General features: G+C 46.7%; 1 protein-coding gene across 20 annotated transcripts in view; it reads right to left on the bottom strand.

Moving 5' to 3' along the window:
* Window positions 1–605: 605 nt before the first annotated feature.
* Window positions 606–21,045, bottom strand: part of RBFOX2 (RNA binding fox-1 homolog 2) — a 177,530-nt gene continuing 157,090 nt past the window's right edge. For 7 of the 20 annotated variants that reach the window (XM_075050970.1, XM_075050974.1, XM_075050976.1 and 4 more), the window contains 4 exons: window positions 14,800–14,842; window positions 9,229–9,317; window positions 8,181–8,253; window positions 606–7,063 (listed from right to left, as the gene is read on the bottom strand). In XM_075050970.1, the coding sequence (XP_074907071.1) occupies window positions 7,019–7,063; window positions 8,181–8,253; window positions 9,229–9,317; window positions 14,800–14,842 (250 nt within the window). In that variant the 3' untranslated portion in view covers window positions 606–7,018. Of the gene's footprint in view, window positions 7,064–8,180; window positions 8,254–9,228; window positions 9,318–14,799; window positions 14,843–17,466; window positions 17,507–19,218; window positions 19,277–21,045 lie in introns of those variants that run through there. The other 13 variants (XM_075050972.1, XM_075050975.1, XM_075050977.1 and 10 more) reach the window with 11 other exon arrangements.

Raw genomic sequence — 21,045 nt, 5'->3', positions numbered from 1 at the left:
CACTTGAGGATCTCTAAGTACTTTGTAGAATATGAATGAACTTCTGCTTGTCTGCAGCAATACTCCTTTTACAGGCAGGACAACAGGAGCAGTGATTAAAAGACATGTCCAAACTCCCAGAGGAAATTTATGCCAAGCACAGGAACACCGGCTTCCAGTTGTGTGTGTTAACTATTAAACCTGTGCTAACACAGACAGCGGGAGGTTGGCTACACAGGCATTAAAGAAAATGCTGATACCGTAATTTGAAATCATTGTCTCTCCCTCCACACTAACAGGTTCAAACACAGATTAGGCTTGGAGAGAAAAAAAAAGGCTCCTTATCGAATACCAAACAAACGGCCCTTTCCTGCTAATAAGCGGCAATGGGGAAGAACGGCAGGGAAAGGCGTGGGGTTACGGCGAGCTTGGCGTTATGAACAGACAGGGCTGGGATTTCGCCACCGTGACTTGCCAAGGCTTTGCCCTTTGTTGCCGTTAAGATCCCATCTCCCAGCTCACTCTTCGAACCAGCTTCCCTTCTTTGCATTTTTACCTGCCAGGCAGATGCACCAGCAAAATTCATCCAGATGCACTGAAAAACAAACACACGGGAGCCAGCAGACTGGTGTTTCTCTCTTTTATTTAAAAACAGTGCTTCATTACCATTTGCAAAGGGTTAGGAAGGGTTCCCCCCTTGCTTAGAGTTTATAAAAGCCAGCAACATGATCAATAATTTATACACATGGATAGTAATACAAAAAAAAGGAATAAAAGCTAAAGATCTAACTACTCCGACCTTCACAATTCCAGCTACTTGATAATAATAGGAATAACCCAATGAATACTGTATGGTCTGAAAGCTACTATACAATATGATACTTAACGAGGGAGGGCGGGAAGTTAGAGGCTGTCACAAAGCCCTGGGATGCAGATACTGCTTCTCCAGAGTCAGCAGGGAAATGGGACCCTGGGCAAGCGGCTCGGGCGTCCTAGGAAATGATCCAGGGGAAGGGAACGCATCCCAGTGGGGACGCGTCCTGTTCCCCGGCGGTACCTGGCAATGGGAGGTGCTGGGGAGACCGCGTGAAGGGGCAAGTCCGTCGCTGCCGTTGGAGGTGCTGCGGCATCTCAGCCTCGCACTGAAAATCTCCAAGTCTCAAGTAGATCAGCCTGTGAGGTCAGTAAAATACTCCACCAGCTCCGTATCGCTCTACAGCCCTGGCTCTCATTTGCTATCAGCCCCAGGTTTTAGCTCCAGCTATTTACAAGCAGGATTTATCATATACATATTAAAAAAACAAAACAAAACAAAAAAAGAAAAAAAAGGAAAAAAGAAAAAAAAACCAAAACCAAATCATATCCCCGGGGTAAAAGAGGATTATTTCGTCACTTGATAACGCAGCCAAATCAAGCTGCCAAAACTACAACACGCGCACACACAAAATACTGTGAACAGAAAAAACAAAAAACCAAACAAAAAAACCCCAGAACAACCATGACCAAAACCGAGACTACTAATGTGGGAGGCCTGATTTCTGTAAGGAATTCACTCCTTTGGGGAAGCAACAAGCCCCTCCACCAGCAGAGAACTGGGAATCTGGCAAGAGAGTTATTGACCCACTTCAGAACCAAAAAAAAAAAAATAAAAAAAAGAAAAGAAAAGAAAAAAAAAGAAAAAAAAAGAAAAAAGTAAAAAAGAAAAACCATTCCTAAGATTAACCGGCATTTTGCTGACTGCCAGCCAAATAACTATTCGGGTGGACGGCTTTAGACACCAGCAATCTCCTGGCGAAATTGGGCAAGATTTTTGGCTGAAGCGTTCTTGCTCTATACCCCGAGTCGGGAGGCAGCGTGGGAAGCTGGTCTCCCGCCCCAGCCCACCGCCCAGAGAGGACAACCGCTGCCGGCGCTTTCAACCACCAGCAAGAAGTTGCCTTCCAGGGTTAGCAGTGGCAACGGAGACGGGACTTGGGACATCCCAAATCCCGTTTAGGTTGCCGCCGCCGCAGAGGGACGGGGACAATCCTGCCAACTCCTGGCGAAAGCAAAGCGCGCCGGGGAGAACCCCAGAGCCGGCTTGAAAAGGGCCCCATTTCACGCTCTGGCTATCAGACTCCTGCTTGCCTTGTTGACTGGAGTTTTCATTGTAGAAGAGTTTACCGGGGTTGGAGGGCGGAGAGGGCAATCAGTAAGGTGGGGATGGGGAGAAGGGGCTTTTCAGACATTAACATCACCAAAAATAGTGTTTTATGCAACAAAGAATCAAGTCTCACTGGTGTATACTACAAAATGTTTGACATTTTCCAAGAGCATGACAAAATAAAAACACAAAGAAGTTTACATTGGATGTTCATCTTGTTCACTAGGTTGGTTTTGTTTTTGTTTCCCCCCCCCCCACACTCCTATTTTAAAACAGTGCAAACAGGTAACACACTTTTAAAAAAATCACCCCTCTGCACCAAGGACAGCATTCCCCTGCCCCTGCCAGGCTGGAGGGTCACCGGCAGCCCCCCCGCTGCCCGTGTGCTTTCCCTTTAGAGCCAGACTCAGCAAAAGCGCTCCCCAGAGCCATCGTTTGGGTTTCCCTTTATTCAATTCCTAGGTGCTCCCCAAACCTGTCCTCCGCTCGCCTCCTCCTTCAGGGCTGGGATGGGAAGATACAGATAGGGACGGGTTGGGGAAAAACGTGGGCAGGAACTAGGAGGCTCCGCTTTGTATTCCCCGCTGCCGAAGCTCTGGGTGCTGGAATTAAAACCCCAGCAGGCAGCATCTCTTTTTCAGGCAAGGAAATGGTTTCATGAACCGTTTCACGACTAGCACTCGAGCCAGCTCTTCAGATAACCCTCCTCCTTCAACATCCACACATCTCGGAACAGGTGAGAACAGGGGATACACTCTCACTTCACTTTAGGGACGGGGAAGCGAAGTCTAGAGCAGCGACACGACCGCTCCACGCCGACCCTCAAGGATCACCGAGAGAGCCCAGCCCAAAACACGCGTCTCCGACTCCTGAGCGAGGGCTCTTTCTCGCTGGGCAAGTCCGCTCTCTCTCGGGCACTGAAACAGCCAAGCCACAGCTATTTTAAAACATGGCTTTGTCTATCTGAACTCATGACGCACGATCCACAGAACTGCTTCACCTGGGAAAAGCTGGCTACAACAGGCTCATACCGAGCTCCCCGTTGCCTCCGGGTCCCATCATGGCTTTTCTTAGAAAAGCTAACCCACCTGCAACAGTGCAGCCTCCCTAGCACAGGGACAGGAACAACAGTTTCTTAACGTGCTGGGCATCAGTATAACTTATTCCCAGTAGAGAATAGGCCATACCAGTAGAAGTCATCTTTGTACCAGCACAACTGTACCCATAAGGAAAGACAGACCAGCACATTAAATAAATCAACTCTTCAATCCAAAATTTTATCAGTATAATATCACGTGCTGGCCAGACGTATTGCAAGACAGTACAAACAGCAACACTTAAACATCTTTTCCTCTACATCAAGAGGAATCCCGGATGCCACCAGCCTAGAAGGTGACAAACAGCAAGCTATTTGCCAGGCTGCCTGTGCGGTTTCCCTCGGAAAGCCAAGCTCTGCTCTGCGAGGGACCTGGGACTGCAGACCTGTCTCGGGGACAAGCACTAGCTGCCATCGGTCAAATAAGCCAGGGCCCAGTTTAATTCATTAAGTGTAATTCATTTTGCATAGGGAGATATAGGCTTTGTCCTCACTTCTTCAGGAGATGGATATAGCCACGGCGTGGCTACTCTGAATGCACCTTAAGCCAGTTCGTAACACGTTTGAGTGAAACCAGAGCTGTTGTTTGCCAAGAGGGAAGGAAGGCTGAAGAGCTCTCCTGCCACGGCACAACACTCACTCAAGAAACCTCGCTGCAAAATTCCAGCTGGCGTGCAAGTTTTTGGGAGGTCTGGTGCTCCGGAGACCTGGAACTCCGGAGACCTGGAACCAGCGAGCTACCTCCAGCCCCCGGCCACGCAAGAGTCCCGGCATCCCGTCTGCAGCTCACGAGCTGCCTCGGCAGGGATCCTGCAGCACAAACTACGGAGTCGAGGAGACACCGGCTGCTTAACGCACTGGAGGAGCCCGGCATGGGGGAGAGACCGGAGCAGTCCAGACTCGGATACAGGAGGAATCGGGCTGAATGCTCTAGAGCAGGTATTACTCGGAGATCGTAGAGCAGGGGACCCACGGCCCTGCAAAGGTTGGGCGCTTCTGCACTAAACCCCTCACATTCCTAATATAACTCGGGCGGGCTGAAGCTGCCATGCATAGACTTCTGCTCGGAGGCAGAAATGGGGCTGGCCTCCCTATTCCCAGAGAGGCCAAGTGGCTGGGGAGGGGGGGGGAATTGCAGGCAGCACTGCCAGGGCAGGGGAGGGCACTCGGGGAAGGAGAACCCAGCTTTTTCAAGGAGCTGCAGTCAGAACCAGCTGAACTGAAAGGTAGGAAAGGGGCAGAGGGGCGAGCAGCAGCTCCTGGCGGGCTCCGCAAGCTGCGCTCCTCCGGCTCGCAGCCTGCAGACGCGCTGCACGGGGAACTGCCTGCGGGCAAAGGGAAGGGACGGCCGCGCTCAGCCCCTCTGCCCACAGGTGGGTAGAGCAAGTCTGGTAGAAGCTTTTGCTGCATCTCAGCTCCAGAAGTCCTCTGGGCTGCCCTGCGGTGGAAATGGCTCCCCTTGAATATGACTATTTCTACCCCAAGTCCTCCCCTCCCCTACCCCAACTCAGGCAGTAAAAGCTCCCCAAACACCCCAAGTCCCCCTCATTTCCTAGATTTTGTGAAAGCCCCAACACCCTGTTCCCCCCTCCCCATTTTCAAGCTAACTAAAATATTTATATACAAACAACAAAAAAATTGTCATAACAGCAACAAACCAAACTTTGGCTTGGAAAAAAAAAAGTTAAAAACCAACAACAAAACCAGAAAGAAAAAAAAAAACAGGTGGCCAACAGGCTGGCAGTTTGGTGTCCCCTTTATCTAGCTATTCCTCCAGAGAATCAATAGCTTCAGGGTCTCTAGCTTAACTAATGGCTTCCCCATCCTTCCCATTTGAGGTGCCTCCTCTCTGCTGCACACAGAGAGACTATGTGTATCCCTGGGGAAGAGCAAAAAAAAAAAAGCGTGGTTGTGCGTGGCTGGGCCAGGACACCTCCCCGGGAGCTCTGCTTGTTGACATTGCTTAGTGTTAAAATGCAGGAGGTTTCCTATTCTGGTATCAGCGGTGGATGGAGAAGCAGGTGTACGACAGGAGCTGGAGAGGCTCCACCAACAAACCCACGCTCCGAGCAGCCCTTCTGGGGGTGGTGAGCTCACCCCGGTACCGATCGAGGGAGTCGAGGCAGCCTCGTAAAACCTCGCTTCTGCATTTCTCTACCATGTGGTTAGAGACCCTGCCTCTGATCACTGGGGTTACTGGGAGCACTCTAGGAGCCAGCAGCTGAGCAGGGGAGGTCTGGAGAGGAGCAACTCCTCATCACGGCACAGCTCACGCAGTCCTCTAAAAATGCTAACTTTGAAACACAGCGAAATCACTGTACGCGAGAGTGGGAGGGAGATGGTCTTGGGAGTCGTGGAGCCCTCCCCTAACTAGTCTCTCTGCTTCCAGATCTTCTAATATGTAGTGTCTATATGGACTCAGTGGACCAGGTGCACAACTTTCTATGAGAGGCTGGGCAAAACAGACCCAGGGGCTCCAGCACAACTACGTAAGGGCCTGAAATAGCTTGTGGTGGGAAGTTCCTATGAATTCAGAGCTTGCACAAACTGCTTCTGCCTGCCCTTGAACTCCTGACAGAAACAAAACTACTTCAGATCACATTCAGATATCAAAGACCCTCTTCCCCCACACAAACCCACATTGCTTGCCCCTTGCCTCAAGCAGCTTATACACGACTTGTTTTTTCCTCACTCATGTTATTTGAAACAGGTTACTTGGAGAAGCGCCTAAGCAGCTCAGGACGAACAGGAGGAGACCTCGCACGCTGGACCTCGGAGCGCCCGAGCACGGCACGGATGCAGGTTCTTCTGCCAGCTTTCTTCCTCTGCCAGGCTGCGTGCGCTTCACCTCCGCAAGTTTAGCCACTTGCTGTCCGCAACAGAGGTACTCTGTGTGATGCTGCATTGCATCTGCCACTCCTCGAGGAAAGAAGGGGAGGAAAGGGACAGCAAGGGAGAAAGATCTTGAAAAGGAGGAAGGAAAACTAATATAATTACAGCCACCAGCAATGGACAACAATCAGCTAGAGTAAGTTGTGTGTAGGGGGGAAGGATCATCCTCATCAAAAACTCCTTTCAAAGTCTTGTCCCCTATACAGCAGATAACAGCCAAAGTCTTTGGGCAGGTTGAGGAAATCTTCTCTTGCCAAGTCTAAAATCCTGACACTGCTGAAACTGTCCCAACCTGTGCGCGTCAGATGGTGATAAAAACGAGGAAAGTCTCTGCATTTCCCCCATTTCCAAATGTAAATGACTATTTCCCACCAGCATTTAGGTCCCAGCCACAGCCAAAGAGTGCTTCCTTCTGCAGACCAGAAACACGGCAGGTGGAGACTTCTCCCTCACGTCCTCCTGTCTCACAGGCACCAAGCACCAGACCCAGGGAAGTAACTCTGTCTGCGTGTTCCTGATTAATTGCATGATACCAGTTTCTAACAGCTTTCCTTATCGCTAATCGCCTTTTCCGTGATTGGTAGGATAAGCTATGCACCAACATACAGACACGGAAATGCATTATTTTTACCACAGTTAAAAAAACCCCAAAAACAAAAACAAAAAAAAAAAAAAAAAAAAAAAATGCACAATCTTTGGAACAAAAGAATTAAAGGCAGAAATTTAAAGGAAAAAAAAATACATATTCAAAGAACATAGTGAGGTATAAAAAAGTATTTTCTCTTTTGTTTTTTTTTTTTTGTTTTTCCTCCTCGTCTTGCTATAGAGTTCCTCTACTAGTAAATATTGCAATAGCCAGGCCTCATGAACTGGGGGGGCTGTCCCACTTGCAGGGGGCTCACGTCACTTCAGTAGGGGGCAAATCGGCTGTAGCCACCTCGGTATAAACTCGCCTGTAGAAATTAAATGAGAGAAGAAGAGGTTGTTAGGAGAACCGTGAAGAAATACTCAGGACAGCACCCGAATGATCTCGGAAGGACTAATGGCCACCACCATCAGCACTTCTAAGAAGCAAGAGAGGAGAACTTTGCCTGCAAAACCAAAGACATGGCTCAGGAGGACATGCTCATGGCCAGCCAGCTGGAGGTGAAGTTTGGCAAGTCTCAGTCAAAGGGAGCGCAGTCCCAGAGAGGGCTCTTGAGTCCTCATCTCTGAGCCAGGCTGCCTTTAAAGACAGCAGAGACCAGGACTTCTAGGATGCTTTTCACCTCATCTTAAGGTAAAGGTCTAAAATAGACACGATGGTCTGGTATCCTAGAAGTACTTGCTTTTCCTTCATCGACCCTAAAGAGAATCCACATGATGAGCTGAGGCTACGCTACAGATAGCTATATTTAGGTGTCTTTTTCTCTGAACACATTTGTATTCCAGCCTTTGCAACAACACAGATACTGCGCTGGCTAGAAGCAGATGGGCAAGCACACGTTTTCAGCAAGCTGCTCCACTCCCCTCCGATGCCAGCATACCTCATTCCTGCCTTTGCAAAACTACTGCTGGCAGGACACCGCATCCTTCCACTAGTGGAAGAGGGAACCGAGTGGAGCAGCTTTGCTGCAAGATGTTGCAAGAACAACTTATTCCCTTGCTTCTTAGAACTGATTCTCAACACGCAACACAAGCCTTTAAAGTTAACTGAAATGGCAAGAAAGGGTGTCTTGCATCTCTAACTATTGCTGATTTTTGCTCTCTATATCCCCTTGATACAGTCCTACTGATTCACCAACAATGTTCTGCCTCCTGGCATTTCTGGTCATTCTTCTACCATCTCCTTTGTACTAGGTGATGTGTAAGACCAAGTAATAACTGGTCTCCTACAACCTGGCTCCCTTCCTAGTGCACGCACACAAAACATAGGAATGCAGAACAAGTGGGAACCCAGCACTGCAGCTGAGGATCTCCTCCCTCAATAGAAACGTTTTTCTGGGTGATGTTTCATTACCAGATACCCAGTGAACAGCTGTTCCCCATGCTGCAAATGAGAAAGAGCACAGGAAAGAAAATCCCACTTACCACAGCGCCAACTCCGTAGCTAGCGGCAGGGGCAAGGGCATGGTAAGGATCTGCTGTGTACACCCTGCCATAACTGAAGAGAGGAAGAAAAGATATAAAAAAAAAAAAAAAAAAAAAAAAGAGAAAAAAAGTCACTTTGGAGGGGCAGAGAAACAGCTGTCTGACCACAGGCAATGGAGGAAGCAGCATGCCCTTCTACACACATGTATGCGTACATGCACACACATGCACGCAGGCAGCCCCTCTTCGAAGAGATCCTACGGGCATGCTGCCATGCATCGTATGAGACGGGGGAGAGAACGGCCTGCAAGGAGGAATGTGGCAGAAGCCATGAGCTTGACCTGTAGGAAAGAGGTCAGCACCTTCGAAATGACGGCTAGCGCATCCCTTACCTCGCGTGATGCAATTTGGAAGGAGAGTGACTGCTGGCGCTAGCGCTACTGGCACGGTAACAGCTGCTAAATGGAAAGCAGTGAGGGATTCTCCAGAATGAGAAGGGAGTATAAAATTTAATGGTCTTGCATGTGCTAGGATTAAAACAGGGCCTCACTGCACAGGAGATGAAAAAATCTCAAGGCAAGCACTCTGATGACGATAATCCTTTGTATCTATATAGAGCCGCACGTTAAAGCATCCTAGAGTACTGTATGAGCTAGGCAATTTTTACTTTATGGATGGGGAGAGAAACGCACCCAGCGATTAAACAACCTGCCCAGAGTCACAGAGCAAGGAGCTGGCAAGGCGAGCCAGGTCGTTTGACTCTGAGGCCGTAACCACGCCGCCTCCTCCGTGCAGAGAATCACAAGGACAGGGAAGAGGCCAGGATGCGTGCCAGCTCACATACACCGGAGGGCAATACTGCCCCGGAGCAGAGAGACAAACCGTGCATTCAAGTCTTTCATGTTGGGCTGTGCATGCACGTGTGCGCGTGCGAGTGCAAGTAAGACAAAGAAACGGGGAAAGAAATAGAAGTACTGTAATGGATCAATGCTCCTTGAATCCCTGAGCACAGCAAGCTAGCCCCCACGGACACCTCCCCCTTACATACCCATCGCTGTAAGCTGCTGCAGCGGCTGCAGCAGCTGTGGCTGCTGTTGCAGTAGCAGGCTGTGCATATCTGTAGGCTGCGTATCCACCCTGCAGGAGAGAAGAGAACTGACTTTACAGATACCTGTCCACCCACGCAGAGCATAAAAAATAAAATTTTAAAAAAATAATAAAAAAAAAAAAGTCACACACATCACAAGGAGAGGAAGTGTTTCAAACTGCATCAGCTCCCATGTCATGTCTATCGCAAGCATCGTCCATTAACTCATGTATATTCCTTTCCTCAGAAGGAAGAGTCTCCCTGGTCCATCACCCCGTTTAGCAGAAGGAATAAACTAAAGCAAGCCTGAGCATGGTTATATCCCTGCAGGAAATTAAATCTGACATGGAAGAACTGAAAACTAGAAGAGAGCTGAAATCTTGCATGCAACGTAATTTTTATGTCCCCTTCCTCTTACACTGGGGAAATCAGAGGTGGGCACTTCTGTGAGGCGTGTATTTTAGAAAGGGGACCATTCAGAGAAATTAATGCTTTTTTCCCCCCCTCTATCTCTTTTTTAAGCCTGGGAAACCCAAAGGGTTAGAATTTTGTTTGGTCCAGATGCGTAGAAGTATCAATAGCCAGAGAAGCCAAAAATCAATCAGGAAAAGATGGTCAGAGAAGACAATCCCTGGCGGTCTCAGGGCCGGCAATAAGCAAACTGTCATTGATACCAACCAGATCGTTCTCCCCTCCCTCCATGTAAGAAGGTGTCCTGGTTTCAGCTGGGATGGAGTTCGTTTTCCTTCTAGTAGCTGGTATAGTGTTATATTTTGGGTTCAGTATGAGAACAATGTTGATAACACACTGATGTTTTTCAGTTCTTGCTAAGTCGTGTTTAGACTAAGTCAAGGATTTTTCAGCTTCTCATGCCCAGCCAGCAAGAAGGCTGGAGGGGCACAAGGAGTTGGGAGGGGACACAGCCAGGGCAGCTGACCCAAACTGGCCAAAGGGGTATTCCATACCATGGGATGTCACGTCCAGTATATAAACTGGGGGGAGTGGGGCTGGGGGGAATTGCTGCTCGGGAACTAACTGGGCATTGGTCAGTGAGCAGTGAGCAACTGCATTGTGCATCACTTGCTTTGTATATTCCACTTATTATTATTTTTGTCATTTTATTACTGTTATTATCATTATTAGTTTCTTCCTTTCTGTTCTATTAAACTATTCGTATCTCAACCCACGACTTTTACCTTTTTGCTTCCCATTCTCTCCCCCATCCCACTGGGGCGGGGGGGCAAGTGAGTGAGCAACTGCGTGGGGCTTAGTTGCTGGCTGGGGCTAAACCCCGACAGGTCAGGGAAAATGATGCCAGAACGGTCTATATCGCTGCTGCATTTTTGCCCATGCCACACACCTGTACTAAAGGTCTTTAAAATGCTTACGCTGATGAGAGGTAGTTACTAAAAAGGTACTTAGAGCTGCGTTGGCAAAATGTGAATCCTGCCCCAGAGGAAGACCTGGCTCAGGCCGGCGGCTCTGCACACCCTGCAGCCATGAAGGACGGAGGGCAGCCGCCTTCAGACGAGGGGCAAAGGCTGCACGGCAGGCAGCAGAGAGGGCTCTGAAGCCCAGGTTCCATCTTTATTGTACACTTCTGAACGCATTGTTGTTAACTTGGGGGGGCAATGGTAAACGAACCGTGGCTTTGATTTGCTAGAAACACAATGAGCCATAAATAACATCAGAAAAATTCCAGATTGCTTCTGGCTTTTCTTTTTTTCCAATTGACATTTCAGAGTTTGAAGGACCAGAAGGCAGACTTATGCTCTTCACCTCCAGGATCTGCTCAACATACCGCTACCACTTCTCCCCTATAGATCTTTTGCGTATATGTAACTAAGAGTACAAGATCAGCTCTACTACAGGACCGTGTGTTTGCTCAGCAGTGCTCGGTTTTGGGCTAGGTAGCTTTTAAATTAGAAATAATGATTTTTAAATTAATTGTGGTTGCTTTTGTGGGGCCTGTGTTAGTCCCACGAAGGCTAACATGCTCTCCAAAACGCCTCTAGGGACCCTTTCCTACTCCAGAGGAGAGGGACTTACAGCCTCTTCAATCTTCCAGTTAACAGAAGAAAGAGCAACACAAATCTACACCTCTGAAACATCACCACATTGCCCAGAAGAGATGTCATGTTACAGTTTTGCCCTTTTAATCTCATCTAGCTCTTTCGATCCCTGCATTTTGGACTGACGGTTTGGGGAGGTTTAGCTTGGTTTTGGCATGCTATCATTGCACCGCCATCACTCCCACCTCCAAAACATGACAGAGGCGAGAAGAACGAGGTGCAGCCTTAATCCAAATCAAACCTTCATCGACCTCACCAAATTAAGACAAAACTTCGTACCAACGTCATCGTGGCATTCCCTTAAGCCTACAAGCTTCCTGAACTCTTGCTGGGGTCTCGCCCAGTGTACGAGGCATTTTTGCCCGGCGCTACCCTCCGCAAGGCTGCTGGCTTCAGCGTGCACCCGGATTCCCACTCTGCCCCACACTCGCCAGCCACATTTCAGATCAGAAGCGGTTTCAAATGTGCCTGGCACATACTCTGAACATGACAGCAAGATGCAGTTTGAAACCAAAAAGGGTTATCATGTAATTCTCTTTTAACTCATGTCTCTCGTAAAGGAAAACAAAACCAAACAAAACCAAAACAAAAAAAAGAAGAAGAAAAGAAAAGAAGGGTTGGAATCAGGTGTGGGAGGGGGGAATGGCGTAACATTTATTAATCAAAATTAAAAACTAAGCATGCTGACATCTGGAGCTAGAACAACCAGCAAAGTCACCACGTTCAGACTCATATTGGCTAGTTCTATCCATCCCAGCATTCTCTTGGGACAGCAGTTCGCCCTAGGCTCTACCACAAGCTCAGTGAAGTACACAGCCTCAAGTACTAGAGCGTGCAGCCACAACAACCTGCTATTACGGAAACAGTCAGTCACCACTGGAGTTAACATTCCAACCTTAACGACTCCCGCAGCCTCCCGCCCTCGCCCCCCAAAATGGCTCCCACCCTAGCCCTGTCCCACACCACAATGTTAATAATTATAACAAGCAATAACCCATCTGTTATATCAGAGAAGGGAACAGAGACTCCACTGAGAGATTTAGAGCGGGATGTTAACATTTCTTCAGTCAACTGCACAACAAACAAAAAAAACAGGAGAAATAATTCATTGGAGAAATGAAGTTAAGAAATAGCTGACATGTGTATTGCTTTTTAACCATGCACTGATGCAAAATTGAAGCTACTGTTAATTTAAAAAAAAAAAAAAAAAGTCACAGGATAGAGGTACACACGCACAGGCAGACCTGCTGAGCTCAAAGCGGTCTGCAAACTCTACTTGTGTGTACTTCAAATAAAACCAAAAATGGGGATTATAATGGCCATGGTACGTTCCTGTCATAGGAGCAATGAGTGTGGACAGCTGGGGGATTTCTGACACGGGGATGTATTTAGCATGACCAGCAGGTCCAAATACACCAAAACAGGGTAAAGGAAAGAGGAGGGAAGTTGCGACTATTACTCATTATTTTATGAATGCTTTCACCCAACTCTGGGACCGGTACACAGCAAAGGAGACGCTGTGCAGGTTGCCTTACCCAGCTGATGCTCCTGTTCTCCATAACTCGGGACCCTCCTATAATTCCATCAAAGCCCTGCTCAGCTCATCCAATGCACCAGTTATTTTCTCCTGCTATTCCTGTTCACACACAACTTTGACTGGTATGCAGAGCTCATCCATAACCTCAGCTACATGGTCCTGCCACCCCTAGTGATTTCTGATGCCGCTCACTTTGGGTACTCTAGTAAATATAAACTGTAACAGAGTAGAGCATCTTCAAAAACATGAACAATCGTGTTTCCCAGTAAAAGAAAAAATAATTTAAAAAAAAAAAAAAAAAAGAAAAAAAAGGCCCTTGCTAGCTGCACCACACTCCTCCAGTGCCACAGCCAAACTGCAACAGAAGACACCACTGAGCGGCATAGTCCCTGAAACCCGGGACGGCCGTGCAAACTCCCACTCCATCTATTTAAGTGAAGTGATTCCACAGGGACAGGTTTACCCATCTACGTCCAGTTTTTAAAATCTTTAGCCTCATCTCAAAAGAAATGAGTGTGGCTGAGCTTCTTGCGAAGATGTTAAGTCAGAGACATTTCTATCGAAGGGACAGTTTAAACACTGCCTCGATAAGGAAATAGGGGAACTAAGGAAAAGGCTTATGCAGTTTTACTGGGCAGTAACAACCAAAAGGACTGTCTAAATCAAGATTGGTCCTTCCTGGTACAGTCTTCTGGATTGTCTGGGGAGCATGGGAGAGAGATGAATACCACCCTACACGTTGCTTATCTTAATTCAAGTTCTCTTTCTCTGGATGTCCTGCCAGTGCTGCTGGGGCTGTGCTAAACCCCTTTCCCCATGTGAACGTGTAGCACTTGAGCCTATAGATCTCGACTGTCAAACAACCGTATTTGCTCAGGCATTCACAAAAGCCCCAATTTAAAATGACTCTTCTGTGATGTTATCATCCTTGGCTCATCGATGAAGCAAGACAATATATTTTTTTAAATTCCTTCTTTAACATTAGACAATAGCTTTTTCAATATTGTCATATATTCTCTGAAATAACACAAACACGGCAAAACAACATACACAGGAAGCTGCAATCTCAACTAAAGCAGCGTTCCAATTACTGAGCATGTTAACGTAGATAAATGAGTACTTTAAGACTATACAGTTCAGCTCAAAGTAAGTCCATCTTCTTTTCCACTCTTCAGGTCCGTATTAGGTGATCAATCCAATGAGAACATGAGGAAATCCAAAACTACAGCTTACTATGTCAGTGTATCCTATGACATAAACCTCCCTTTTCTTTTTCCCTTGCTGCCTTAGATGGGCGCACAAAGCGTGTTGCCGGCCCTCTTTACTACAAAGAGCCTTTATGCCACTAAGACACCAGTGTTCCCATACCCCTGGAGAAATGTGTAACTCGTGGTACCAGACTAGTTAGATACGTTTGACCACCTGCCAGGTTTAGGCAGCGAGCCCGATTTTAGGATCTTGTATTTGTCATATCTCAAATGTGTCCTCTCCACCCCCAAACTGCCCTATAACAGAAGTTAAGAAGCAGAAAGGGCTAGAACCATTTCCAGTATTTCTGTATTAGAAGGGTGGCATATATGCACCAGGAATGAGCATGAATGAATTAAAAGAGGTGACAGGACAACGGTGTCCATTGCAGCAGGTGCTTCTACATGGTAATGGGACAAGCATGACCTTGTTAACCCTTCCATTGAATTTACATTATTTATTTTTTTTTTTCTTTCAATGAAATGCCACTCGGTGTGAAATCTGGACACACGCCGCCCTGCTACAGCGGGGGCTGGGATCACACGTGAGTCTGCGCTGCCCTAAAAAAGCCTCTGTTCCCATCTCTAATGTGGTGCTGGAATGGTTAGTATAATTCAGTTTTTTCCACTGCAATCCACAATCTGATCGGTTGGCAGGTCACACTGGCACTCCTACCTGAGGTATTTTAGCGCTAATGATTGGTTCCTGTAAGACTATTCTATAACAGAACACAGGAAGAGCAGTTCAAAAAAACACAGCTGTGGAAAGAAACAATCATACAAACAGCCCGCGGCGGGGCTCACCAGCCTTTTCTTTCCAGTGGATGCAAGCACGCTTTTCACAGGCAGGAGCAGTCTTCGCACGGGTGGGTTTGTTTGGGTTTCCCCCCCGCCACCCAGATTGACCCCATTGTAGAAGAAAGATAACCTTTCTTATGATCCGAAATGAAGCCCTCTGCATCCTGGGGCAGGTTGTTTTATGAATTCAGGTGTCTTGCCAGAGTGGGACGCATCCAACAAGAGATGGAATGCCTTCTTCACAGAAGAAATGGCTAGCAGGATGGTTGCCCCAGGAAAGAGAAAAGGAGTGAGGAAGAGGAGGAGGAGGAAAATGAGAAATCGGTGCATAACATGTATGCAGAAAAAGCAGCCCAAACTTGGGACACTTCCCCTTCATCTCGCCTACCACTAACCACTACCTGCCAGCTCACCTCCTTTCCACCCTTCCTTGACACAACCCTATGGACTCAGAAGACCTTAGGGAACCTCAATTTCACCTTCCCTGCAGTCCTAAACGAAGTACCCTCTGCCATCCCTTCCACAACCTGGACAAGCCTTTCACAGCAACCAGAGGGCCAGAAGCACTGCAGTGAAAAGCGTGACAAATCAGTGGGGCACAGGGACACTGTCATCATTCCACCTGTGCCAAGCAAACTAGAAGTGTTAGCTTCATATTAGGATTACAATAACTTTTTCCCGGAGCTCCATCGGAGGGCTCTGGGCAGCAGTAACATAGGAAAAGACACTGCCGTCTCCCTGGGTGAGCCCCCTCTTCTATCGTCCTGCTTTCTGACGGTGAGACCAAAGCCACCAACAGTGAAGCCGTCAGAAGTCCACGTAATGGTTCTGACCTGTCTTGGGGGCTTGGTTTTGTGTTACGGGATGCTACTGCACTGCAGCACCACCTGGTTACAGGGATTCTTCATTACTGAAGTCTCTGTCCTTAAAACACTTTAAATAAGCCTTTCCTCCCCACTTGCAATGGGGGATAAAGCTCTGAAGGAGCTTTATCAAAATAAATAGGGAGTAACCCTGGACAGTCTTCCCTTTCAACATGACAGCCTCTTATATGCCATACTCGGAGGGAAGAAGGACTAAGCATTGCTCATTTGCTTGCTTACTTGCTGTAGCAAAGTCAGTGGTCTGTAAAGCTGGTGTTTTAGGAGTGAGGTGGGAAAACCCAGAAGGTTCTGTAGTCCTTTACACAGTTTTATAAAGGAACACTCGACTAGGCAGATCAATTTTTAAAGGACTGCGCACATGATAGTATATGTAAGAATGAAGAAACGCACCCAATACCTCTGTGCTCAGAGAGCAGGTCTTCCAACCACTGTAACTGTGTTAGGAAAAGCGCCTTTACAAGGCTTGACACTCCGTATAAGCCAACGAAATCCCAAACCTAATTCCATCCATTATCTTGAGTCTAACCCCAGGGTCCTCTTCATAAACGTCAGGAGTAGCACCTTCAAAGGAGCGGGGATGTGAAATCCATGCTGACAACTCTGCTGCTACCCAATACAAACTCCCCCAGTTCTAAAGAGCTATTACCTACAATCCCACGAAAGGGCACTCTGCTAGGGCTGGGCAGGCCACGAGTTGCAATGGCAGTAGTGGACCTGAACGTTTTGGCTTTGAAAGGCACATTCCTACCATAGCTGCTCTGCAACAGCTCTCCGTTGGAGAGGGAACCGCTTTTCTCACCGGCCAGTGAGAAACCCTCCATCCACGACCCACCTACGTATACACCGATGCCCTGGAGATTTGCAATAGAGCCTGGCTGGGTAGGACAACGACAATGACAGGACAAAGTCTCCCGTGGTATCAGAGCTAATTCCCAGACAGGAGGAGGCTGCTGACTCTTCTAACTGAACATCTCCACGTATTTGTACTTTACAATTCCCCAAAGAGGCGAGAGAATCTAGCCTATTTAGGTACCATTTCTACCAGCAAAATGAGATGTCAGTTTTCACTCTAGCATCCTGGTCTCCATTTTTAATCAGCCCCAGTGTCTTCCCCAAAGGGATCATCTCCACATCCCAGTGGCACATGAACGTTTTTAAACATACAGCTCGCTCAGTTTAGTGTGGGCTGCACAAATCAAACCTGAAAGGGCCCCAAGAGGGGAGAGAAAGGGGAGGGCGGAGGGGGAGAAGGAAAGGGGAGGTCTGAGGCTAAACCAGTCCTGTTATTTTTATATCCAAATTATGTAAACAAGAGAAGTGTTGAGAGAAATTTTAATTCGCTAATCATCTTTCAGGTTGATTAGTAGCAGTGTGCATGTGGGGGACAGGACACCCAGTAAACTGACCCTGGCAATGATCAGGAAACCCAAAGGCTTAGGTCTTGCACCCAGGGGCAAGCGCAGTGACAGAGAAGCATGCTTGCATTCCTAAATATATAAATATATATATATCCACAAGGAAGAAGAAAATTAAAGTAAATGATATTTTAAAAAACCAAACCAAACCAAACCAACAAACCAAAAGAAAAGAAAAGAAAAGAAAAAAAAAAAGGCTGGCTTGTCAGGGGTTGGGGACGAGAAGGCTCCGGTGTGTGTACTTACATAGAGGTCAGCACCGTAAAATCCGTCCTGGTAAACCACACTGCAGAAAATCCACACAAAAACAAAACAAAAAAAAAAACAAAAAACAAAAAACAAAAGAACAGAAAACACATTCCGGTTATTGAGGACGGCAGCATGCACATGCGTTTTACACAGGCAGGTGATGTATGAATCCACAACCTGGGCTTTTGGCAGGAGCAAATCAGCAAGAGAATGTGTGTGCGCACGCACGCTAGACGGCTCCAAGTCATCTTCCACGGCATGCAAAGGGGAAGGGGCGGGCAGAGGGGGAGACAGTATGCGAAGGAGAGAGGGAGGGGAACCACCATCTTGTACAATAAAAATAGACTCAAAAAGATCTGATGTCCTGAAGAAGAGAAACAAGGGTTTAGAAACCTCCGCTCTGGTTATTCTCCTGGAATGATTTTAGTTACCCCCCTAAACACGTGGAAACATTGGCTTCATGAAGTGGGTTTGTGAAATCGAGGAGCCCCTCAGAAGGCATCCCACAGGGGCTGAAGTCACCTATGTCAGAAGCACGTTTCAGAGAGTTCTGTACGATTACGTATTTCGAGCTTCACAGGGCTGCATGACTTTGTTTCTGACATCCATACATCACCTGCTTTTACCCTGCACATTAGACATGCGATAAGATTTGGCTGATCACACAAGCATGCAAAGTATTATTATTCAGCATCTTAAAGAACCGATGCAACACCTCAGGAAAACAAGTCAATCAACTCTGATCAAAGTAAACACAGAGAAATGTAATTAAAAAGAAAAAACCAAAAATACCCACAATGCATTGCTTTCACAAGCAGAGATAATGAGCTAAAAAGGTTAGGTGACTGGTCCAAGGTCCGAGAATTGAAAGGTGCAGTGGGAGTCCCTGGTAGTAACGACCTATTCCGTAGCAGAGAGGAGCAACTGGAAGGGTTTCCATGGGATGGTGCTTTTTCTGCTTTAAGCCATAGTTTTCTTTCTCTCAGAACTTCAAGCAGGAAAACTGTTAAACCAGAGCCTGGGGTTCCCAAAGAGCCGCTCTTACCAGAGCATTCGCTAGCGTAAGACTACGCGGCTTGCTTTGGGGACAGGGGTCGGGGAAGGATGAGGAAGGAAGAGAGGGGATGCCCCCCACCCCTTTGAGTTCAGTGTGTGCTTCAGACTGAGGAACTTCCTCCTCCTTTGTCCTCTGAATAGCTCCGTACAAACTTGCTCAAGGCTTTAAAAAGCATTAGCCCCACCATCTGTGATGTTCATGGATCTGATGTGCATGACTTACCAGTAGCATTAAGGAACAAGAAACGTATGGAACACTAGCTTTCCTTTTGACTATAATTTTTTACTCATCAGATGGAATGTGAAATGCTGCCAAGAGCCTGCCACCCTCAGACACCCACCTATTGTAAGGCACGCACACACAAAAAAAGCCCAGCAGATCTTGCCAAAATTCTGCATGCTATTACTAAAAAGTAAAATAAAATTAAAAAAAAAAAAATCTGTTGCAGTGTTAGCTACTGCTTGAATAATTTAGTCTTGCTGTCTTCCCCAGGAAAAATACACTCCATTCCCAATGGACAAAGTTACTATGGTCTCCAAGAGCGGTGGGAGCAGATATGAAGATAAGAGACCCTTGTTAGAGGAAGAGGGGAGCCACTTCAGCAGGGAGAAGCAGGCCATAAGATCATGTTTGTTGAAGCTAATTTTTACAACCACATAACAAAGAATTTGGCTCCTGGGGCTGTGACTTACATTGCTGGGTTCTCTATCTAGGACCAGGAGTGTTTTAGCAGTGATACTCCACCTGCTCCTGCAGGAAAGGCAAACGCATGACAAAGGAAGTGACTGTTGGTTTATGAACAGGTTAGCAGTTTTAACAGTTATTCCAAACACAATCAGTTGGATGAATATAAGCATTACCACATTGGATCAGGCCACTATTCCTGTAATTTAGAATCCTGTCGGCAAGAGATGCTAGCATCAGCTCTCCAGAGAAAACTGCAAGGGACACTAATGACAGGTAAGAGTGAGACTCCCTGGGTCCAAACAACCAAGCACACGTGCATCCTCCGTCTCTCCTTCAGTTAGGACTTGACTGACATCGACTGCCAGGGCTGAAATTTAGCAAGGTTTATTTATATGCTAGAATATCCGTATTTGCGATACTTAACGCTAGCAAAAACTGAGAGAATTCCTTCATTTGAGAACCACAGAGACCATTCTGGTTATGTAGACTGACCAGAAGCATAAAGCAGCCCAGGAGCCCATCAAATCTCAGTGGTATCTGCAAAAAGCCCACTAGCTGAGCTAGAAGACATCCATGAGAAAAAGAAATATGCTGGTTTTGTAAAGCAGCCATCATAATCGTTTAGGTGTACGAACAGTTGACTGTGTTGTAAAAGGAATTAAAAAACCCACTCCAAACCCCCAAAGCTCCCTACTGCCTTATATCTAGTCTGACTTTTATCTACTTTTGGCTTTGAGTCAGTGAATCCTCTATATATTTACACTCTTAAAACTAAATTACTCTTTACTATGGCAAGCCTACTCTTCATACAGGTACTTAATGACCAGGAACAAGTCAATGCCTAACCTATAGTTTGAGAAATAAAACTGATCAAGCTTATTTAGTTTTGAGAGTTTTACAAGTAGGCAAGTTTTTTTTCAGACTGGCTTAATTCTTCCAGCTTCTGGTCTTAAGTGTAAATTGTCAGCACTCTTGTTCAGAAAGCATGGCTGCTACAAATCAGGACAATATTCCAGTACAGGTTTTACTCATGCTATATAGCAGAGGTTATAACGTCTCCTTACTTCTACTGAACGCTGCCTCGGTTATAAATTGAAGGTTGCATTTGTATTCTGAGGTCAGGCCCAGGTGACTATCTAACATCCTCTCCAACGGTCTGAGCGATTGCTTTCTAGGGTGTGAATAGCCTTCCCTGGATAAACGTCCACGTCTATAAGTAAGTATTTACATTCCACATATGCATTAGTAAATCTTCTTGAAATAAACGTTAAAACTCTTAAGAACGATACCATTTCTTGCACCTTCCTCTGGAGTATCTAGCACTAGACACTGTCAAAACTTACTCTAACCTGAATGGCCCTCAGGTCTGATCCAGTATGGCAATTCCAATGAGCTTTTATTAATCTACATTCTGTATTTTTTGAATTCCGCTAAGCTCTCAAATACAGTGATACCATTAAGTTTTGTAACTTAACCACCACTGAGGTTTGTGAAAACCAATTTTTTCTACCAGGTTTGAGTTAACCTGCAGCTTACTTTCCTCTCTTCTTCCACATTACTCACTATGTCTTGATCACTCGTGTTGCTGACTGATCTTATGGTGTCATCTTTCCACTGGCCAGGAAAAAAGCAACTGATGCAGCATAAGGTGTCAGGAATGTTGCCTGCCCCTGACTCCATGGAGGTCAACAGTGCCCACATGGAGCGGTGGCTGTCCTCCAGGTTACTGCAACATGGAACTGAATAGCACATCTTCTATTATTCCATGAGGAATCAAATTCCCTCTACAAAATATCTTGTAGAGATTCGGACTATGATGACAATGAGCACCA

The sequence above is a fragment of the Buteo buteo genome, chromosome 19, assembly GCF_964188355.1.
Source record: "Buteo buteo chromosome 19, bButBut1.hap1.1, whole genome shotgun sequence".
Lineage (NCBI taxonomy): Eukaryota > Metazoa > Chordata > Aves > Accipitriformes > Accipitridae > Buteo > Buteo buteo.
Note: the sequence above shows the minus strand (reverse complement) of the source record. Positions and strands in the feature narration are given on the sequence as shown.